Source organism: Pan paniscus, chromosome 2 (assembly GCF_029289425.2).
Source record: "Pan paniscus chromosome 2, NHGRI_mPanPan1-v2.0_pri, whole genome shotgun sequence".
Lineage (NCBI taxonomy): Eukaryota > Metazoa > Chordata > Mammalia > Primates > Hominidae > Pan > Pan paniscus.
Window position 1 is genome coordinate 63,476,721 of NC_085926.1, and position 20,610 is coordinate 63,497,330.

Genomic DNA, 20,610 nt, shown 5'->3' on the forward strand with positions numbered 1-20,610 from the left:
TAACATGCAATAACTTAATAGTAATCACTTGATCAAATTTGAATGTTTCAGTGAGATAACAGACGAAAACATTTGGCATGGTGCCTGGGCTAGTGTATGCTCAATAAATGTCAATCATTGATTGGCATCCAGCAGTAGAAGTGAAATCACCATCATCATTCTAAATAGCATCACCAAATACCATGCTTCAGGTACAGTAAGAAAACCAGTGGAAGTAACAGAGAAGGATTTGTCTTTTTCAACCTTCCAGATAATCTGCACTCTCATTCCCCATAGTTCATTGTCTCCCCATCTGTTTCTAATGACTGGCACATGAAGTTCAATAAATCTTTACTGAATGAATGAATGACTTGAGCATAATGGAGAAGTCAGTGCCTTGGAAAACGTGGAAATGAAATTTGGGTCATAAGTAAAACAACTAAGAGCTGGTATCAGAAAGCCTGAGTGCTAAGTTTTCCACTACTCTGTGCCAACAGGTGATCTTTAGTGATTCTTTTGAGATAGCTGAGCTCCAACTTCCCTATCTGCATAATGTTGGGGGGCTACTTGGGGGGAAAAATGAGATGCAGTGTGTGAAAGTGCTACATAAATTTTCAGGATTTTGTAGTGATTTATGTTGTGAATCACATAAGCTGAGTAAGTAAGAGTGTATGTGTGCATCTGTAAATGCACACACAAACACACTTATTACACACATACACACACATATGGCTAGCTAAAGACAACGCAATCTAAAAGCAGATAAGTGCCAATATTTCATATAGGGAAGAGAGGGATAAAAATGGAGCAAAAGGATTAAAGTTCCTGTCGACTGGTAAACAGAATTGAAACAGGGCCTATCAAAAATAATCACGTAAAGAGAAAACGTACTCAGCACTACAATTTGCCAATTGCCCTCTGATGTTGAATTCCAGCTACCAGAAATTCAATGACAGCAGCCTGCTCCCCCACACCTTAATCCTTCCCACATTTGCTCCTGGGCTGGATCACTGCCCTTGGGACATGTCATTTCTGTCTTGCACTGAACCACCGCCAAATGTATTGGTAGGAGCTTTAGTTCTGTTTCCTTCCACACCGGGTGAAAGGTTTTGTCAATAATTTCAAAGGTCTTATTATCAGATGACCATAATAGTGTGGTGCTACCTAAAGATAAATCTGTGCTTTGTTTTACCTAATGTCTCACTTTCTATTAAAAAATCACACCACAATTATCACAATTTCACAACATGGCATAGTCAGGTTCATTTACCCTTTACTTGTTTCTGAGGCAAATGTTAGAATAACCCAGGACAAGATTTGGAAATTAGCAAGATTTTAATGGCTTTCTATCGGTCAGTCTACAGGGATTCAACTCTATCACTGCTGGGTACCTTGTACAATGCCTAATTCACATACTTCAGGGTGGTAGCAGAATGAACATTGGTTTAGAATCCTATTCAGTACAGACTATCAGTCTACCGTTAGATGAGATGGTACGGGAAAGCTGGTTGGGTCATTTGCTTACAAATATTCAGCTGGAAATCTAAGGATGCTGTAATTTTTAAAGAAGAGAGGCAGGCATGCGCAGTACTTGCCAGTGTAGGCTCCTTCTACCCTTCTTACATTCCTGACTCATCTCTGCCATCTTCTAGCCACATGACCTCAGGCAAGGTCATTATCCTTTCCAAGCCTCAGTTTCCTCCTCTGTAAAATGGTAACAGCAATCGTACCCACTGAAGAGAGTTGTTATGAGCATTAAATGAGATACAAGTAGGTAAAGAACCTAGCACAATGCCTAGGTTGAAAAATGTTGGTGGTTGTTATTACAAACATTTCTATCAATAAAGCAATGCCACTTGTCTTGCTCCAGTCCCCTGAAAGGATAGTTGCATTTAATATTACTCCAGACCCTACAAACATAACTAAAAACTATGGGGACTCAATATTTTCTTTAACCCAATTGAAGCATCAGTGAAATGTTTTAAATGACTCCATTTAAACATTGGTACATATTTTTTTTAAAAGAAACCACTCTAAAATGGAGGCCTTTCATTGATAGACACAATGCGGTTAAACCCAGTGAAATTCGATTACCTCTTGATTGGGTCGGGCAAGCCATGAAGAGAATTTTACATTTGAAATCAACAAATTGAATTTGGTACCTTTTGCAGCTTCAGCAATTGCTCGCTGACTAGTTCCTCACAAGATCAGAGGTGGCCCCGTCAGCATCCAGGTTCTGTTGAATGACATGCTCTGTTTAGAAAGGTTTTTCCTTGTTTAGATTCTGAAGGAATATTTGCTTCCAAAGTTATTACAGCTACAAAACACATGCTGACTATACGCTTTCCCCCCAAAATACAAAATATATGAATTTATACATATATATAATTGTTGCTTAAAAGAACTTATATATAATATATAAATAAATATGTATGTATTTATACACATATATGCCTTTTGCTTATAAGAACTTATAAAGTTCTTATATATAAGCTCTTTTAAGCAACAGTTACATATGTGTGTGTATATATAGATACACATATATATATACACATATGTATATACACGTGTGTTTGTGTGTGTGTGTGTATATATATATATTTTACCCAGTATGGCTGGTAGGCTAAATATCCAGCTATACATCATCAGTGTTAATAAGATCTTTTAGTAATTTTTTTTGTCTTATACAGATAAGCACAATTAACAATTTCTTTAAGTCAACATGCTAAGTCAGCAATGGGCAAAATATTGCTATTTGGCTGACTGCATATTTTTAAAAATATTTTATTCTCTCCCTCCCCACTCTCCACCACACACAAAGATTGCAGACCTAGTTTGTGCAGGTCAGCTGAAGGAAGAGGTGCATTGGAGACATGCTGATCCTGGGGTGCAGCCTGGCACCTGGAAACTATCAAGCACAGATAATTGCAACAGGTGACATGTGTTGTTGTTTTACATATGGTTTATTCTAAGAAGATCTTTCTAATCTTTGTCTCAAGATTAAAGCCAAAATCTATAATTTGGCCACCTGGCCAAGAAGGCCCCACAATGGGGGCCCCCAGCTACTTTTCCACCCCATCCTGCACCACCATTCCCTTTCCCACCATCTTCCAGTTTTCCAAGCCACATTTTATTCCCCCATGTGTTACGCCCTTTGCCTGCACAGGAGCTTGGTACATGTTCTTTCCTGTTTTCTAAGCTTTATTGGGACATAATTCACATACCCTACAATTTGCCCATTTAAACTGTACAATTCTCCCATCCTCCACCCAGTCCTAAGCAAACACTAACCTGCTTTTGTCTCCATAGATTTACCTATTCTAAACACTTTATAGAAATGGAATCGTAGAATATGTGGTCTTTTGTGACTAGCTTCTTTCACTGAGCATGTTTTCAAGGCTTATCCATATTGTAGCATGTATCAGTACTTTACTTTTTTGACAAATAATATTCTTTTGTATGAATAAACTACATCTTATTTACTCATTCATCAGTTAATAGACATTTCAGTTGTTTCTCCTGTTTGGCTATTATGAATAATGCTGCTGTGAACACTCTTGTACAAGATTTTGTGTAGACAAATGTTATCATTTCTCTTGGGTATGTATCTAGGAGTGGAATTGCTGGAATGGAGTCATATGATAACTCTATATTTAACCACCTGAAAAACTGCCAGACTGTTTTCCAAAGTGGCTGCATCATTTTACATTCTCCCCAGCAAACATGAAAGTTCCAATTTCTCTACATCCTTACCAACACTTATAATTCCAATCTTATAATCTTTCTTTTTATAGCCACCCTAGTGGATGTGAAGTAGTATCTCATTGTGCTTTCTTTCTTAACTTTTCATCTGGGTAATTCCTATTATCTTTAAAGCTCCAGCCTAAAAGTCACTTCCATAGGGAATCTTACCTCGGCTACCCCACCCTCAGACTAGCCTCAGATTCCTCTCAGAAAACCCATCTTTTCTCTCAAAACTTTAAGTTCAACACGGACAGGCACCATTCCATCTCTTCTTTATTCCCCACTCTAGCCCCAGCATCTAGCTATTTATTTATTTATTTATTTATTTGAGACGGAGCTTGGCTCTTGTTGTCCAGGCTGAGGTGCAATGGCCTGGTTTGGGCTCGCTGCAACCTCTGCCTCCCGGGTTCAAGTGATTCTCCTGCCTCAGCCTCCCGAGTAGCTGGGATTACAGGTTCCCGCCACCACGTCTGGCTAATTTTTGTATTTTTAATAGAGACGAGGTTTCACCATGTTGGTCAGGCTGGTCTCGAACTCCTGACCTCAGGCAGTCTGCCTGCCTCGGCCTCCCAAAGTGCTGTGATTACAGGCATGAACCACCGCACCCGGCCACATCTGGCTATTATGTGAACTATAAAGTTGTTGAAAGTGTATTAAGTCAATGCCACTTTTTTTAAATAATGAGAAAAAGTGTGTATTATCTGAAAATCACCTGTGTCAGAATAATTGACATGATTACCTTTAAATCCATTTCATTTTTCAGTATTTCTACAGACAAAACTATTGAGGAAGATTCTAATATCACTGGCAAGGGTAGGAAAGGGGCTCTCTGATATAACCATAATGAATGCTTCTGTTGTCCTGAATTTTGTTGGAGCTGTACACATTTATGTTTGTTAAGAAAAAGGATTTTTGTGGGAAAGTGCAATATGTACAAGCAAAAACAAATGGACTTGAGAAATAAGGAACTTAAGGGGACTGGATTTTCCTGCTTTAGCTGTGAGCTAGGCATACCTCTAGAGGTTTCAATTCAGTAGATCTGAGATGGGGCCCAGGAATATACATTTTAAACATAGTCCCTAGTAATTCTAATGCCAGTGGTCCATGAGTTTCACTTTAAAAATATATATATCCTAGTTAATGTCCTTATTATTTAACATAAACAAGTCAATGTAGAAGTTTAAAAATCAGGCTCTGGAGTTTGATGCAGATTTAAACCCCTGGACTGACATTTACTATGTGGCTTAGAACAAATTACTTAATCTTTCTTAGCCTTAGTTTCTGGCCCATAAGAAATGCCCCAATATGTTAATTCCTATTATTATGTTATTAACATTTTTATCTTAATTGGAAGATGATGTGCACAACAAATCTGTTGGGTTTTTTTTCTATTTCAACTTTTATTTTAGATATGGGGGTACATGTGCAGGTGTGTTACATGGGAATATTGCACCCAGGCAGTGAGCATAGCACCCAATAAGTAGCTTTTCCACCCATGTCCTCTTGCCTCCCTACTCTAGTACTCCACAGCGTCTATTGTTCCCATGTTTACGTCTGTGTGTGCTTCATGTTTAGCTCCCACTGATAAGCAAGAACATGCATATTTGGTTTTCTGCCCCTGCCTTAGTTTGCTTAGGATTATGGCCTCCAACTCCATTCATGTTACTGCAAATGACATAATTTCATTCTTTTTTTATAGCTACATAGTATTCCGTGGGGTATATGTACCACATTTTCTTTATGTAATCAACCATTGATGGGCACCTGAGTTGATTCTGTGTCTGTGCTATTGTGAGTAGCATGGCCATGAACATGCAAGTGCATGGGTCTTTTTGATATAATGATCTATTTTCCTTTGGGTATATACCCAGTACTGGGATTGCTGGGTCAAAGAGTAGCTCTGTTTTAAGTTCTTTGAGAAATCTCCAAAATGCTTTCCATGGTGGCTAAGTGCATAAGTGTTCCCTTTTCTCTGCAGTCTTGTCAGCATCTGTTGGTTTTGACTTTTTAAGAATAGCCACCCTGACTGGTGTGAGATATTATCTCATCATGGTTTTGATTTGCATTTCTCTGATGATTAGTGAAGATTAGTATTTTTTAATATTTTTTTGGCCACTTCTATGTCTTTTTCGTTTGTTTGTTTTGTTTTTTTGAGACGGAGTTTCGCTCTTGTTGCCCAGACTGGAGTGCAATGGCGCGATCTCGGCTCATCGCAACCTCTGCCTCCTAGGTTCAAGTGATTCTCCTGCCGCAGCCTCCCGAGTAGCTGGGATTACAGGCATGCGCCACCACGCCCGTCTAATTTTATATTTTTAGTAGAGATGGGGTTTCTCCATGTTGGTCAGGCTGGCCTCGATCTCCCGACCTCAGGTGATCCACCCCGTCTTGGCCTCCCAAAGTGCTGGGATTACAGGCGTGAGCCACCATGCCCAGCCCTATGTCTTTTTTTGAGAAGTGTCTACATCTTTTGCTCATTTTTAGTGGGGGCTGTTCATTTCTTGCTTGTTGATTTGTTTAAGTTCTTTATAGGTTATGGATATTAGACCTTTGTCAGATACATAATTTGTGAATATTTTCTCCCGTCCTGTAGGTCTTTTCATAGTTGCTTTTCCTGTGCAGAAACTCTTCAGTTTAATTAGGTCCCACTTACCAATTTTTGTTTTTGTTGCATTTGCTTTTGGGGACTTAGCCAAAAATTATTTGCCAAGGCCAATGTTGAGAAAGGCATTTCCTAGGTTTTCTTCCAGGAGTTTGAGGTCTTACATTTATATCTGTAATCCGTCTTGAGTTAATTTTTTTATATGGTGAAAGGTAAGGGTCCAGTTTCATTCTTCTTCATATGGCTAGCCATTTATCCCAGCACCATGTACTGAGTAGGGAGTTCTTTTTCTATTGCTTGTTTTTGTCAGCCTTGTCAAAGATCAGATGGTTATAAGTGTATGGTTTTATTTCTGAGTTTTTTATCCTGTTCCATTGGTCTATGCGTCTGTTTTGTACTAGTACCATGCTGTTTTGGTTGCTCTAGCCTTGTGGTATAGTTTGAAATTGGGTATTGTGATGTCTCCAGCTTTGTTCCTTTTGCTTAAGACTGTTTTGGCTATTCAGGCTCTTTTTTTGGGTTCCATATGAATTTTAGAATAGTTTGTTTTTAATTCTGTGAAGAATGACATTGGTAGTTTGATAGGAATAGAATTTAATCTGTAAGTTGCTCTGGGCAATAGGGCTATTTTAGTGATACTGATTCTTCCAATCCATGAACATGGAAAGTATTTCCATTTATTTGTGTCATCTCTGGTTTCTTTCAGCAGAGTTTTATAGTTCTCCTTGTAGAGATCTTTCACCTCCTTGGTTAGCTGCATTCCTAGGTATTTTATTTTCTTTGTGGCTATTGTAAATGAGATTGTGCTCTTGATTTGACTCTCAGCCTGGACATTATTGGTGTATAGAAATGCTACTGATTTTTGTACCCTGATTTTATATCAAAAACTTACTAAAATCATTTATCAGTTTTAGTAGGCTTTTGGCAGATTATTTAGAATTTTCTAGACAGAAAATTATATCATCAGTGAAGAGAGATAGTTTGACTTCTTTTCCTATTTGGATGCCTTTTATTTTTTTCACTTGCCTGAGTGCTCTGGCTAGGACTTCTGACAGATCCGTTTTAAAGGGATTGAGTTTTGTTTAGTAAGAAAAATACTTCCTAAATTGGAATTTATGAGGTTCGTGAATGGCTTTATCATCACTGTTACTTTTATAGATAATTTTCCAAGTGGCACTTTATCATCATAAATAAGCCTCAGTCATATCTTTTTGCAAGTGCCTCCCTAATTATCATTTCTGAAGAAAAATTGTGGCCTCTATATTAAATTATAGTTCACGACTTAGTTCCAGTTCACACCCTGAGCTACTATATTGGATATAACACATCTTCCTTAGGTGTTACTTACTGAGCTGAAAGTATTGCCCAAAGCATCTTATTTTGTCTGTATCCAGTAATTTATTGAGCCTGGATGCTATCCTGATAGAGTTTACTCACTAAAATAGAAGTTATAAAAGTTCAATCAAATTATGATCTATCAGTCATCTTACAGAACCAAGAATGTGCATTCATTTATCCAAGTACTATTTACTCAGTGCCTAAAAAATGTCAGGTGTTTGGGATCACAGAGAAAAAGAAAACCAAGATTCCCACTATCATGGAGAAATGATATTCACAGTTGAGTGGTCAGTGGGACTCAAAAAAAAAAGTAATCAAATTCATTACCAAGACAGCTTTATCTGCTAGTGAGTGCTATGAATGACATTAAATAGAGTGATGTAATAGAAAATGCCTAAAGGAAAGGAGCTCCTTTTGATTAATGGCAGAAAAAGGCTCTCATCTCTCAGGAGATGTTGAGCTGATGCCTGAATGCCAAGAAGGCAGCCATGGGAAATGTCAGGGGGCAGAGTGATTTAGGAAAAGAGAACAGTCAACAACAAGACCTGGAGACAGGACCATGTTTGTCATAACTGAGAAACAGAAAGCAGGCCAATGTAGTTGAAACAGGGTGATGGAGGACAGAGCAGCAGGGGAGGAGTCTGGAGATACAGTTAGGGGCACCAAGGTAAGGCCTGGCGAGCCCTGTTAAAGAGAGGAAGCACTGAAGAATTTCAGCAGGGGGATGTCATTGTCTAATTTATCATGATTTCAGGTTCCCTTTCCCCTTCCTTCCTCCCCTCTACCTAAGGGTGACTAGCTGTTATGATAACCAGTTGAATGATGATTAGCTGCAATATTGATTTCCACATTTCTAGCTATAATGTCTGTAAATTTCTTAATGAACATGTTACATAGGCATGCACTAAAACTCCCGGATCACATCCCATTTTGCTTTAGAAGATGTAGACACAAGTCATCTATTTTTGTCTCCATTGCATTTAAAGAATGTCTCCTTAAATCTGGCAATTTAGGTTGCACCAGGTGACGTTTGAGGTGCCCACCTGCGAGGGAAAGGAACGGCAGAAGCTGGCATTGATTGGTGACTCCTCGTCTTCAGCAGAGTTCTTCGTCACTGTTGCTGTCTTCGCCTTCCTCTACTCTTTGGCTGCCACTGTCGTTTACATTTTCTTCCAGAACAAATACCGGGAAAACAACCGGGGCCCACTCATTGTAAGTGGTTTTCTTTTTCAAATAACTTTTTCTGTTCCTTCTAATTTCTTTTACTAATGCTGGAAGGACTTTGGAGTTACCTGAGCCCTCAGGGTAGGTGTTTGAAAGGAAATCACATTCTTTTTTATCCAAATCTCTAGAAGCCACAACAAAAACTGATGTCTATCAATCTCTTGTGCTCCTGGGCTGGGAGAGTATCACCCAACTTGCTAGAAACCCCTCTGAAATAAATGATTAGAAATCTCATGAGATCAAGGAAAGAGCAGTGAAGTTTGCTGTAGATTTATTTATAATTCCAGCATTGTGGAGTTAGTCAACCATTTTTCTTATTATTTAGACAGTGTGACCTATGCTTATTTGAAATATGTTATTCCCTTAGTATATTATAGGATGATCACATATTAATAATTGCTTAGTTTGAAAATGGAGTTCTTCATCTCTGTATATCTATCTATCTATGTCTTTTTCCTACCAATTCCTTACCCTACACCTCACTTTCTGTTGCCTCGTACAATGGTCCAAGGACTCATATGAGTGAAATCAATATAGCCCAGCATTTCTAAACATAAACACACATACACCTAGGGGGACACAAAACCTCTAAGAGGGTACCTAGGCATAGATAATTTTAAGGAAATAATTTTAAATTTCACCCTTTACATGTGCATTTTCCCAAACTCTATCTTCCTGATAATGCCCTGTATCTAAAATATTTTACTGTCATCTTTCTTAATCAACTACTCCCATTTTAGAAAAGGAAAGTATCCTTATTTACCAACTCAAGTCTTACTACACAGTACATTTACAGAATACAAAACATTTGGGACACTGAAAAGGGGACCATTGAAATATGGGTGTTGATGTTGACAAAAGTGATTCTGATGCCTGACTAACATACTTTTTTGGATATAAGGAGGTTTACTATTTTTTGGCTTTCAATAAAATTAAAAAATCTAGTACACTTATCAGTTGATTGATCATTAAAAAATAATTTTCGGTGACATGTTACTATGCGATGTGGGACATATAACTCAAAAAGAAAGTAACAAATGGTATTGCTATAACAAAACTCCATTTGTTTTCATTTATGCAAGCAAGCTTTCTCAGCGTTTACATCTAAAAAAGGAAAAATGGAAATGAAATTTATGCTGAATCATGTACTATTCTATAAATAAATAATGTTTATCAAAAAAATTATGTATTAACTGCTATGGTTTGAATACAGTTTATCCCCCACCAAAACTCATGTTGAAACTTGGTCTTCAATGTGGCAGTGTTAGGAGGCAGTGCTTTTTAAAGCTGGTTAGATAACTAAGATGAGTTAATGTCTTTCTTGAGAGACTGCATTAGTTCTCATAAGACTGTATTAGTTCTTGTGAGAGCAGGTTGTTATAAATTGAGTCAGCCTCTTTTGTCTTCTATCCCTTTTCCCACATACCCAGTTCCTCTTTCATTTCTCTGCTATGTTTTGACACAGCACAAGGCCCTCACCACAAGCCACCAGATGTGGCTGTCCAATCTTGAACTTCCCAGCCTGTAGACCATGTGCTAAATAAACATCTTTTCTTTATAAATTACCCAGTCTCAGGTATTGTGTTACAGCCATACAAAATGGACTAACACAGCCTATTCATCTAAGAATTGTAAATTTTCAATAAAATTTTTACTTTATGTTTTATTTTATTGAGGCAGAGTCTCATGCCACCACCCAGGCTGGCGTGCAGTGGCGTAATCACAGCTCACTCCACCTCCTAGGCTCAGATGATCCTCCCACCTCAGCCTCCCAAGTAGCTGGGACAACAGGTGCATGCCACCACACCCAGCTAGTTTTTGTATTTTTTGCAGAGACAAGGTTTCATCATATTTTTTGCAGAGACAGGGTCTCAAACTTCTGGACTCAGGTTATCCTCCTGCCTCGGCCTCCCAAAGTGCTGAGATTACAGGCATAAGCCACTGTACCTGGCTATTTTTTAAATTTAATAATTACATATTAAATTTATAATATACTTTTGTTGTTTTGAAAAATTATGCATTAATAATACTTGTAGTGATCACTCAACCCAAAAGAAATGTAATACTTAAAGTCTTAGGATCACAAGTAATTAAACAGTTAATTTAAATGTGTATAAATATTTTTGTTGCAAATAATATATAATAGGGTAATTAATAATATGCTTTCCAGAAAAAAAAAATTATATCGTGCTATAATTCTGTGAGGGAAGTATAATAAAAATACAAATTCAAGGAGAACAATAGGAAGATGTAAAATTTCCACCTGTTAAATAACTTGTTAATTATAAGATAATATCTGTTAATTATAACAGAATATCAAGTAACTGTTCCACTGATACATTTAAAAATTGATACAATAATTTTATTTTTAAATATCAATACTTTCTTTTCTTTTTTTTTTTCTTTTTTTTGAGACAGGATCTTACTGTCACCCAGGCTGCTGTGTAGTGGAGCGATCTCGGCTCACTTCAACCTTCACCTCCTGGGTTCAAATGATCTTCCCACCTCAGCCTCCCAAGCTCCCAAGTAGCAGGGACTATAGGCACACACCACCACACTCAGCTAATTTTTTGTATTTTTTGGTACAGACGGGATTTTGCCATGTTGCCCAGGCTGGTCTCGAGCTCCTAGACTCAAGCAATCTACCAGCCTCGGCCTCCCAAAATGTTGGGATTACAGGAGTGAGCCACCACGCCCAGCCTAATACATTTAATATGCCAGAAATTACTTTATTTGCAACTGTTTGTACTTTCAATAAAAACAAAATTAGATGCCAACTTTATACAAGTAGGGACATAGTTTTTAAAAATTATTTTAGGGAGTATGTGAGTAAAATAAATTTCACAAATCTCTATTATAGAGATCTGAACCTTAAAACAATAAATTTTGAAGGATAACTGGGAGAATTCTCTGTTTTTAGAAATTTGTTAAGTTTGAAAGGACTAGAAAATGTTCAGGTGTGCAACACTTTAATATGTTAACTTAAAAAAAGAGTAACAAAACAGAATTTGAAACTTTGGGCAAGTGTTTTTTTTTTTTTTCTATCTCAAATTTCAGTTAATAGTCTTAATGATTTCAAAATATCTTTAACAGAGTCACCAAACTTGGGCTTATCCCCACCATGATGTACAGATGGACATACCTAAGAGAGTGCCATGCATATACCATAAATCCAGCATGCATGTTTATTTCTGGATCCATATAAACATGCTCACAGGACTTTTAAGCCTGAGGAAATATCCTGACTTCTAAACAGAAAAAGTTGATACAGCTAATCCACACATAAAGTGGGAAAAAAACTATTTTGTTATATAAAACCACATTCTACTCATATAAAATGATCTTGTAAAGGCGTGCTGCTTTATCTCTGTGTAAACAGTCTTTCCCATCAAGCAAGATATGATGAAATCCTGAATTGTATAATACAATGGTACGTTTTGTTTCATTATGTCGTGGGAGGAAGGAACAGAGAGAGATAATTCTAGTAATCAAAAAAGAAAAGTCTCCTAGATGAAACTTCTTTGATATTAAAAAACTGAAGTGCTCATTACTTGGCAGATAAAGTTAATTTAAAGATGAGCCTGAATCATAGGAGTCACAGAGGCAGATTGCATGTAGATCAGCAGGATGCCATTATAACTGCAAAGAGCAAACCACGTCGATTCAAATCCCACCATGATGAAGCTGTGATTGGGGAAGTAAGGGGTGCTATGACACCATTTGTGAAGAGCAGGTTTAAGCGAATTCACAGTAGGAGCAAAGTCTCAAGAGGGTGGCGCCTACTTAAGAAAACTTTCAAATACTAGAAAAGCATTTGTTCAAGTGTTCACAATAATTTTGCTTGTTTAAAACCCATCCTCTTTATTCACAAAGATGGCTACTGTATTAGTCCATTCTCACACTGCTATAAAGAACAGCCTGAGACTAGGTAATTTCTAAAGAAAAGAGGTTTAATTAACTCACAGTTCTGTATGGCTGGGGAGGCCTCAGGAAATTTACGATCATGGTGGAAGGCACCTCTTCATAGGGCGGACAAAGAGAGAAGAAGTGAGCAAGTGAGGAACTACCAAACACTTATAAAACCATCAGATCTCATGAGAACTCACTCACTATCATGAGAACAGCAGGGGGGGAACCATCCCCATGATCCAATCACCTCCCACCAGGTCTCTCCCTCAAGACCTGGGGATTACAATTCAAGATGAGATTTGGGTGGGGACACAAAGCCTAACCATATCAACTACTGATCATTATTTGGGCAACTTCATTTTGGTTACCATCTATTTTTTGTCATTATTTTGTTTCTAACCAAACACACACTTTAAAAAAAATTTATGTAATTTGTGATTCTTCAAGTCAAACTTTGAACATGAAACTACAGAATTGCTGTATCAGGTGAACATAAACTAATTCAAGCAGTTTAAGAAATCAGATACCCTTCCAATGTAGTTCACATCCAAAAAATTAACAAATTTTCATCTCAATTTATAGTCTTCTGGGACATGGCATTATACATCCTGGACAAATAAAGTTAATGTTGTAGGGAAGTGACAAGGACGATAATAACAATAACATCAACCGATATTGATTGGGTTTCTACTATGTGATGAGCTAATTTAATATTCAAGACAACTCTAGTTGATATTATTATTCACATTTATAGATGAGAGAAGGGAAGCTTAGAGCAGTTACCAACTCTCCCTGGTTGCATCACTTATAGGCAGAAGGTTCAGAGTGTGTGTTGAAATCCAGAGCTCAATTCATAATCACCATGCAAGAGGCCCAAGATCCTGATAGCCAATGTGCTATAGAAGTTAGAGAGGTGGAGATAGGTAAGACAAATTGGTATTGTTTTACTCTAGAAGCAAATAAATCAAGCTCATAATCCCTAGGCTCTTTTGCTCATTTGACTGTCATAGAGGATTTTATTTTATTTGCCTCCAGAATCCATCTGGAGATATGGAATGACAGCCATGCATCTGTCGTACTAGAACTACTAGAGGGTTCTGCTTGTAAGTGCCATTTATCTGACTTGCAAATAGAAGATGCCAATGAGAGAAAACAAACTTTAAAATGGCCAGGATAAATGTGTATTGTGAATCACAGATTACCAGGATTTGTTCCTATGCATTTCCAAGCAGTTGTGAGCAATTTCAGACAGACTGGAGCCAAGTTTATCAATGGCTACTGAAAAAATTTTTTTCTACTGAATGTGTATGACAAGATTGCCCACCTTTAAGTAAAAATGAGAATCTGAATGCCTTTAGAAGTAACACAATTGTTAATGATGCTGAATGATATAATAGTTAGAAAATTGGGCCAAAGAAATCAGCCAGCTACTGTATGTCACTACAGTAAGTGTCTTCATGTACAGATAAATAAATATCAGCTCTCAGAAAGCAGAAATGTCCGTGCGAATGGTGCATAATTGTGAAATTGAAATGTCATATCAGGTTATATCATTTTGTCATGTTCCTTATAGTTTTAAAAGCCAATCTCCTGCCTAGGTTACTGTGACAGGATGTTCTGAGCCATTTTCAGATCTCAAGCCAAATAATGAGGATTTAGTTTTCTTCCAATATTAATGTAAAGTAGATTTTTAAAAGCAACTTATCTTACAAGACTGACAGAATGCTTGAATGCTCTAAGAATGAGCACATTAATAAATACCATCTCATGTTTCAGTGAATCTGTATTGCAAGATGTTTGGCTTAAAATAACTTCTCTGGGAATTAGGAAGAAGCTTGATATCCACCTTAAGATTTTGTGTAAAAGACAGAGGCTATGTTATTCAAACTCTCCTCCCATAAAGGAGACCAGGTTGACCCAAGGCAGTTTATGGGACCAGGAGTGTTTACCGATAGCAGGCAAACAGTGGTATCATGGCTCACCTTTGTTTCATGCCCAGTGCCTTCCAAATATTTTCATATTTCCCCATCTAGCTTCAAAACAATCCTGGGAGAGAAGTAGTGCAATGAGAATTAACCCTATTCTACAGATTCAATTTAATTCCTCTTTAGTGAGCACTAGACATTGGAAAATAAGTCCAGGATATTAGAAACCTTGCTTGTATCAGAGAAGAAGTTAATAGCAGAACAAAGACACAAACTCTTAGTCCAGTGATCTTCAGGGTAGTGGCTAATTTATGGGGTGCTGGATTTTAATCTTCTTGTGTGAAATATTATTTAACAGGTGGAAGCTGTTACTTCACATATAGAATAGTGTTAATAATAATGTGCACATCACATGAGTGCAGTAAGGAAAGGAAGAGTTAATGCCTGAAAAGCACTTTACACAGGGAAAGGCACACAGTAAATGATAAATTAATGGTATCTGATTGTAGCACTATTATTATCATTAATTTTAATTATTCTCCTGTCCATTACTGGGTAGTTCCTTAGTCCCACAAAGGAAAATTGCAGGCACCTTCCTTTGATTGACTGCTGCTTTCACAGTTCTGTCTTCCTCCAGTCCTTCTATCCCATGCACGTTCTTATCCCCAAGTCGCCAAGGATAGAGCTTAACTCAGGACTACTTCTAAGATCACAATTGCTAGGTTGAACCATCCAATTAACCTTTGTGTTTCTTGAATCCCACTCCATTAGATGACTGGGAGGTAGACTTTAAATTTCCCCAAACAAAATAAGGTTTCTTGTTTTGAACTACAGGCTGGGGCCATCACTAAGGGAAGAAAATAACAAAGAGATATGGAGCTGGATGCTCAAATAATCAAATGCTCTTTCCCACCAGCTACACCTTTGTTTGAGTATAATTAGATACAGAAATCAGATTTTGCAGTCTCTGAGCTATACCGAAATTGCTGAGAAAGTGCTCTCTCTTCTCCCCTTCCCTCTCTCCCTCTCCCCAATTCCCCTCTGTCTTCTTCTCCTTTCCTCTTCTCTCCTCTTTTCTCTCCCCATTCTCCTCTCTCCTGTTTATGTCAGTTCCATTTCATGTCTATTTTATTTTAATAGGTAATAAGTGTCTTCAACAGGCCAAGCAACATGTATTTATGGGTGAATTAAAAGCATTTAGTCTGCTGAGGAACATTATTGAATCATTAAATCATTATAACTCTCCTACAAATGGCTTGCTAGGGGTATGTAGATGGGCTTTGGTAACCTAGACGAGGAGGTGCATAATCTTGCCTAGAAGTGAGGGCATGCCCTTTTCAGGTCTCTGTGCTGTGGACTTGTCATAAAGTATAATAAAAAAATAAAAAATAAAAATAAAAACAAATATTTACTGCTAGAAAACTCCTATAAACTGCATTTTAATAAATACTCTCAAATATGGAAAAAAAAAGACAACTCGAGAGCATCTTGAGGTTGGTGAGCAAGGCAAATGAAGGACTTTGTTTTTGAAGTTCTACCCCAGGAACAGTGTATTTGATGATAAACATAATATCATTTGAAGCCCCAAAAGTGTGTATGTATGTTGTTAGTCATAGACACACCTATCAGAATCCAACACTGATTTGTGGGGTGGGTGGGGTGTGTGTGTGTCTTTTTTTTTTTTTTTTTTTTTTGAGACAGAGTCTTGCTCTGTCATCCAGCCTGGAGTGCAGTGGCACAGTCGATCTCGGCTCACTGCAACCTCTGCCTCCTGGATTCAAGCCATTCTCCTGCCTCAGCCTCCCCAGTAGCTGAGATTACAGGCGTGCACCACCATGCCCAGCTAATTTTTGTATTTTTAGTAGAGACGGGGTTTCACCATGTTGGCCAGGCTGGTCTCAAACTCCTGACCTTGTGATCCACCTGCCTCAGCCTCCCAAAGTGCTGGGATTGCAGGTGTGAGCCACCGTGCCCAGCCGGTGTGTGTGTGTGTGTGTGTGTCTCACCTCCTCACTCTCTGAAATAAGAAGTGTCGATAATGCAAAAATGTATGGACTTCACCTTAAATGAACTCATAATCTAAACCACTATAAATTTTGTATCAAGTACATTTCTCTCAGAATTGGCAGCACAGATGAAGGCAAATACATTAATCCATTCCAAATTTTCCCGGTGTGCTTTCTAGATGTTTTATCGGATCTCACATCCTCAGCTCTTTTTCAGCTTTTTAATGATTAGTGAATTCTTAATTACAATTTAAATGAAGGTTCATTCCCACTGTATTTGGTACCACATTTCTCGAATTAGCTACTTTAATAAAAAGATGAGCTGTAGTTCTGTAGCCTTAATAAAGGCAGTGAACTGCTTAAAGAACTCATGATTCTTCCAGAGCCCACAGCTTTTCTTGTCCTTTGCTGGAGTCTGTGCCTTTGGGGGGCTGGTGGAAAATGTCTGTCCCAACCCCATCCACGTTTGTCACATTTCCTTACATTCCAGGGAATTCCTCATTCAGTTAGAAAATCAAGATCTTGCAGAAACTTAGCAAAGCCCCAGTGTGTCTTTCCTATATGTTTTCTTTTTCATTTAAAACAACATGAAATGTGAAATGTTTCTACTCCATAGCCTGGCATACCCAGAGAAAACCTGGCTTCCTTTCTCAGACAGACCAGGGGTTTTCAACTCCTGTCCTATGGAGAGGGAGGAGGGAGGTGACAATTTTGCCCCTGACTCAACCCCCTGCCGCTGTATTAAGTTTGTCCTGCTACAATAAAATACCTGAGACTGGGTAATTTTTAAAGAACAGAAATTAATCTTCTCACAGTTCTGGAGGCTGGAAAGTCCAAGATCAAGTTTCCAGCAGGTTCTATTGCTTGGTGAGGGCTGCCCTCTCCCTCCAGGATGGTGCATTGTTGCAGCATGGTCTGGAAGGATGGACTACTGTGTCCTCACGTGGTAGAAGGCAGAAGAGAAACGGAGCAGAACATGTGGGAAGCCTCTTTTAAAAAGGCCTTAATCCCATTCATGAGGGAGGGGCCCTCATGGTCTAATGACCTCTTAAGTGCCCTACTTCTTAATATTATCACATTGACAGCACAAGCCTTTTCAAGAGGACAAATTCAAATCCTAGCATTCTGCCCATGACCCCCAATATCCATGTGTTGCCATGTGAGGACACAGCATTCCTCCCTTTCAGAGGATGCTGCAATGAGGCACCATCTTGGAGGTTACCTGTCCTAGAGGCAATTCAGGTCCACTTGACTTTAGCTTAGACGTTGCTTCATTTTTCTCTGAATAATTCTACTTATGGGGAACTCTCTACCTGTCACCGTGTTCATTCCTCTGGGTCCAGGAACCTCACTGCTAGCTTTTGGCTGTCATATTGTCTTCTGTCCTCTTGTGTCCCATCTCTTAGCTACCTCCAACACACACACAAACACACTCTTCAGCCCAACCTAAACATTTCAGCTTCATAGTCTCTTTCCCCTAAGCTCTGCCTTCCGATCTAGCTGACATCCTAGAGAGAAAAATGCTGTCAACCTCATTTCCCTGTCCAGTTTTAGATGTTACTCATCAAAGAACTCTTGTGTTTTTCTAGAATACTTCAGGAGCATTTATATTGCTCCTGACTCCATATCTAATTATGGAATTTGAGCCAATTAAATATTTCCTAGCAACTTGGGCACTAGTTTAACTTTTACGGCTACCACAAGTAATTTTGGTAGACTCCCAAAGTGGTAAAGATCTGGGAAAAATGGGAGTAAAAATATTTTCCTATTTAATGAACAACTATCCATAATTATTTTTGCTAATTCATCTTGTATTGATTTTTCCTTGTGTGCCCTCAGATACTGCTGGGTTTTACTTTTTGTTTTTCAATGAAACAAAAGTTCGTGTGATGTTTCCTTTTTGACGGTGAGGTAAAGCTCTTTTTCAGATTCAAGAATAATGATCATGGCTGTGTAGGCCTCACTGGATCCCAGACCCTCTTACAGGCACTAGGGACATGAAGTCAAATAAAACCTAGGTCCTAGCCTCAAACTACCTGCTTTATTCCTATTACCCTTGAGGGCAAAATCTGTGATGGGGAGACATTAGCAGGGAGGGGTTATAATTTTGGGCTCTGGACTCAGACTGCCTGGGCCCAAATCTCAGTACCACCATCTACCATCTGTATGACTTTGGACTGATGGTTATAGAACCTCTCTATACTTCTGAGTCTTCATCTATGAAATGAAGAGACTAAAGTTTCCTAATTTATAAAGTAGTTGGTCAGAGTAAATGGGTTATTACCCATAAAGCCACTAGAACAACACCAGGCACTCAGCAGGTGCTAACGAATGCAAGCCATTATTTTTATCAGCTTTATGATTATCTACCATCATATCCATACTGTGCTTTCTCTGTAACTGGTATTTATTAAATCTCATTGGACTGATCAGCTGAAACACAAGTGGATGGGTACACACTCTATTGACTTTCTCATCTTGAGAAATGCTTGGAAGGCTTCTTATTGTCCTGTTTACATCAAATGTTCTTTTATATTATTTTTTGTTCTCTGAGCCTCCAAACTCAGCATAAGCTGCTGTCATTATAGACAAATGCAATCAGCCCTAATGTGTAGCTTCACTCTTTTCCCCATCACTCTGTTCCCCTCCCTTCAGCTATCCCACTACGACTCTGGCACTCAGATCTCATGGTTTAGGGAAAGAGGGGAGAGAGCACTACCCCATTAAATCAGCCAACCAGGCTCCAGAGAACAGAAGTTTGAATCTCTTACCAGCTGGCAAGTCTGAAAAAAAGTGGAAGGGTGTAAAGAACACAATAGCGTAACAGGATGAAACTTGGAAATTTGATTGGGGCACCCAGCTGAGAAACTAGTCTCAGACTTTCATCCTCCTATCATTTTTTGAAAGTTGTGAGATCTTCCCCTCCCCATCCCCCAAGATGGCAAACATCCTTACTAGTTGCTGAATTTATTTCCTTGAATCCAGAACAAGCACACACTCACACACACAGCTTTAGCTTCACTGGGGTCTCAGCAGCTTAAGAATGTCTTGCTCTAATACTCACAGTTCATTAGACTTTCAAACAGTTGGCACAAAGTTAGCCCTTTCTGCAGGTGGACATATTCATTTCCATTGCTGATTAGCAGGATCCTAATCAAAGTTACAGATGCATGCAAAGAAATGCTTCAGAATTTGCCCTGGGAACAGGTAGGAAGAGATAGCAGGTAAAACTGATCTGAATCCCTTATGAGGGACAAGGTTATTGAAAACACCTGAGTGATTGGCCAAGGAGTGATCACACTTTTGTTCCACCACCTGTCTGAGATCTGCAACTTAGAATGCTCTTCCACGTTGTTCTCAAATATCTAAGAAACATCTAATCAATTTATATGCTATCTCAAGAAACAGACAGCTAAGCCTGAATTGCAATGAGTTTCTTATTTGTGGCCTATTGGCCCACTAGCCAATTGGCTAGTCACCATTATGGGCAGAAAATAATGTAGACTATTGACAATCTAGAAATTGCAAGATTGAAAAAAGTGAAATTATTACCATGGAAAAAAGAACTTAGAAAAAAATGCAGTTGAGGCTAGGGAAAAGTGAGGTTAAATGCCATTGAGCTGCCACTTACTCCACAGGCCAAGAATTAAATAAAATAGAAGTTATATTGGTTAATTCTCCAAATACCATTAAGGCACTTATTGTTATTCCCATTTTACAGATGTTGAATCCAATTTACAGAGGTTAAGTAATTTAAATAGTGCTGTACATTGAGTGTGATCCAGAGACGTGCTCTTCACCACAGTGCTGTATTGCCACCCCATTTTTTACCTGGAAGTGGAGAAAAAAGCCAAGAATATCTATCAGCTTATTGAGCATCTGCGGT

At 38.4% G+C, this 20,610-nt stretch overlaps 1 protein-coding gene and 1 long non-coding RNA gene across 5 annotated transcripts in view; one reads left to right on the forward strand and one right to left on the reverse strand.

Annotated features, from left to right (window-relative positions):
* SYNPR (synaptoporin) overlaps positions 1 to 20,610 on the forward strand; it is a 336,540-nt gene that overhangs the window by 270,829 nt on the left and 45,101 nt on the right. For all 3 annotated transcript variants that reach the window (XM_008964003.6, XM_003811604.6, XM_008964002.4), the window contains one exon: positions 8,674 to 8,872. In XM_008964003.6, the coding sequence (XP_008962251.2) occupies positions 8,674 to 8,872 (199 nt within the window). The remainder of the gene's footprint in view (positions 1 to 8,673; positions 8,873 to 20,610) is intronic.
* Positions 1 to 20,610, reverse strand: part of LOC103784978 (uncharacterized) — a 229,928-nt gene that overhangs the window by 126,046 nt on the left and 83,272 nt on the right. For both annotated transcript variants that reach the window (XR_001337952.3, XR_008624758.1), the window contains exon 2: positions 2,142 to 2,215. This is a non-coding gene — a long non-coding RNA (uncharacterized LOC103784978). The remainder of the gene's footprint in view (positions 1 to 2,141; positions 2,216 to 20,610) is intronic.